The 2,539-nt window shown below is 45.3% G+C and overlaps 1 protein-coding gene across 1 annotated transcript; it reads left to right on the top strand.

The window, feature by feature from the left end:
* Positions 1-257: 257 nt before the first annotated feature.
* Positions 258-1,199, top strand: LOC118672666 (olfactory receptor 10J3-like). The gene has a single exon (XM_036342235.1). It carries the CDS (start codon positions 258-260, stop codon positions 1,197-1,199), a length of 942 nt encoding a protein of 313 aa, XP_036198128.1.
* The last annotated feature ends 1,340 nt before the right edge of the window (positions 1,200-2,539 follow it).

The following is a 2,539-nucleotide window of genomic DNA, read 5'->3' as shown; positions in this document are numbered from 1 at the left end:
CTCTCAGATCTATCTCTGACCTCAATCCTAGGGTCCTAAGGTAGCATGTCTGCAGCACCAAACAAGAAGATGGACAAAGTGATGATTCTGAGCAAATAGTCAACGGCTGTTCAGTGACGGCCCTCGAGGTCTGGAGCATTGCCCAGAAGAGAGGCAGCCCTTTAATGAAGGCCTTGGTCCAGCCTATTCTCTTTTTTAGTTGACTCATCACACATTTCATTTCTTTGCCCATCTCTTCCAGACCTAGAACTTCCTCGATGCCAAAACCAAACTCCACAGCTGTGACTGAGTTCCTCTTTGAAGGTTTCTCCAGCTTCGGGTGGCAGCTCAGGCTTGTCTCCTTTGTTGTCTTTCTCACTTTGTATCTGCTGACTCTCTCGGGCAATGCCATTATTGTTAGCATTATTTGCATGGACCGTCACCTCCATACTCCCATGTACTTTTTCCTGAGCATGCTCTCCGTCTCCGAGACCTGCTATACTGTGGCCATCATTCCCCAGATGCTCTCTGGCCTGCTGAGTCCTCACCACCCCATTGCTGTCCAAGGCTGTGCTGCTCAGCTCTTCTTCTATCTTACCTTTGGTATCAACAACTGCTTTCTGCTCGTGGCCATGGGATATGATCGCTATGTGGCCATCTGCAACCCGCTGCGGTACTCCGTCATCATGGGTAAAGCGGCCTGTGTGCGGTTTGTATCTGGGTCACTGGGAATTGGTCTGGGCATGGCCACTGTTCAAGTAGCCTCTGTGTTTTGCCTCCCCTTCTGTGATGCCTTTGTTATCTCTCACTTCTTCTGTGACGTGAGACCCTTGCTGAAGCTGGCCTGCGTAGACACCACGGCCAATGAAATCATCAACTTCGTGGTGAGCATCTGCGTCCTTGTTCTGCCCATGAGCCTGGTCTTTATCTCGTATGTCCTCATCATCTCCACCATTCTCAAGATCTCTTCCGCTGAGGGTCGGAAGAAAGCCTTTGCCACCTGCGCCTCCCACCTCACAGTGGTAGTCATCCACTATGGCTGTGCCTCCATCATCTATCTCAAGCCTAAGTCCCAGAGTTCCATAGGCCAGGACAGACTCATCTCAGTGACCTACACCGTCATCACTCCCCTGCTAAACCCTGTCGTGTACAGCCTGAGGAACAAGGAGGTCAAAGATGCTCTGTGCAGAGCCATGGGGCGAAAGCCCCGGTCCCCTTAATGGGGAGTGGTTGTGAAGGCCTTTTATTTGTATCTATTGATCTTAATGCTGTTTCAATAATGTCTTTAAATATGGGATTAAGAAGAATAGACTGCCCTAGCCAGTTTGGCTCAGTGGACAGAGCGTCGGCCTGCGAACTAAAAGGTCCCAGGTTTGATTCCAGTCAAGGGCACATGCCCGGGTTGTGGGCTGGATCCCCACTGGGGGACTTGCAGGTGGCAGCTGATCCATGATTCTCTCTCATCATGAATGTGTCTATCTCTCTCTCCCTCTTCCTTCCTCTCTAAAATCAATAAAATATATATATATTAAAAAAAAATAATAGTAGACTAAGTTTAATTGGGTATTAAAACTGAAGGCTTCCATTTGAACTAATCACTGTTCTTTAACACCCTCCTTCAGATAAGATAAAAAATGACTTCACATACAGTTAAGAATGTAGGAAAAAGATTTACATGCCTGAGCCATTCATATCCATGTTCTCTCACACACACATGCACATACCTATATACACCCTGAGAATATGTTAAGTTATACAACTCCATTAAGACACAGAATACAGCAAAGTTCTTAAGAGCTAAAAGAAACCATATTAGAAAGACTTGTCTGTGTGTGTGTGTAATCATGGGTGTAGGAGTAATTTTTGTAAATATTTTAATAACTAAGTGAGGAGACATGCCTGTGTATCTTTTCCAGTGGACACTGAAGGCTTTATTGTAATATGTGTTTGCCACTTGCTAAGATCCTATCACAGCCTAAAGAATCATCAAAAGATGTCACACGCACTTTCCAAGTGACTGGAACTGCCCTAACTGACCATTCCTGGGAATGAGGAGGGCAAATGTGGGAAAGCAAAAACCACCAGCTACTGAGGGCCCAAAGGTGGGTGGTTCATAGTCCAGAGATGTCTAGGTGAAAAAACTCCAATTATAAAGCAGGACATGCTGAAAAGTCCATTGCTTTTCACATTCCAGTTTGGGAGTGAAAGAGGATGGAGGTTGGAAAGAGTCAAGCAAAAATATAGTTTCTTTTGCAAGATAAAGCTAAACTCTTTGAAAGAGTATTAAGTGTCAGCGTGTTAACGAAAACTTCTGAAAATATTTATTAATGAGCGGAAGTCTGAAGCTTGACTTCAAAAGAATTTCCAATAAGTTCCTAAGCCTGCAGATGCTAATCTTCAGAAATGTCTCCTTAGATACTTCAGCTTAAAACCACAGTTGATAAAAGCAGTTCATGTGTGAGCATCACAGAAGGTGAACGCACATCTCTGCTGCGAGGAAAAATCCGCTCTCTCATCCTTCCACTCCGCTCTGGCCTTCTATATTGAGGATCAAGCCCAG

Source organism: Myotis myotis, unplaced genomic scaffold (genome assembly GCF_014108235.1).
Source record: "Myotis myotis isolate mMyoMyo1 unplaced genomic scaffold, mMyoMyo1.p scaffold_m19_p_18, whole genome shotgun sequence".
Lineage (NCBI taxonomy): Eukaryota > Metazoa > Chordata > Mammalia > Chiroptera > Vespertilionidae > Myotis > Myotis myotis.
This window is presented reverse-complemented; position numbering and strand designations above follow the sequence as displayed.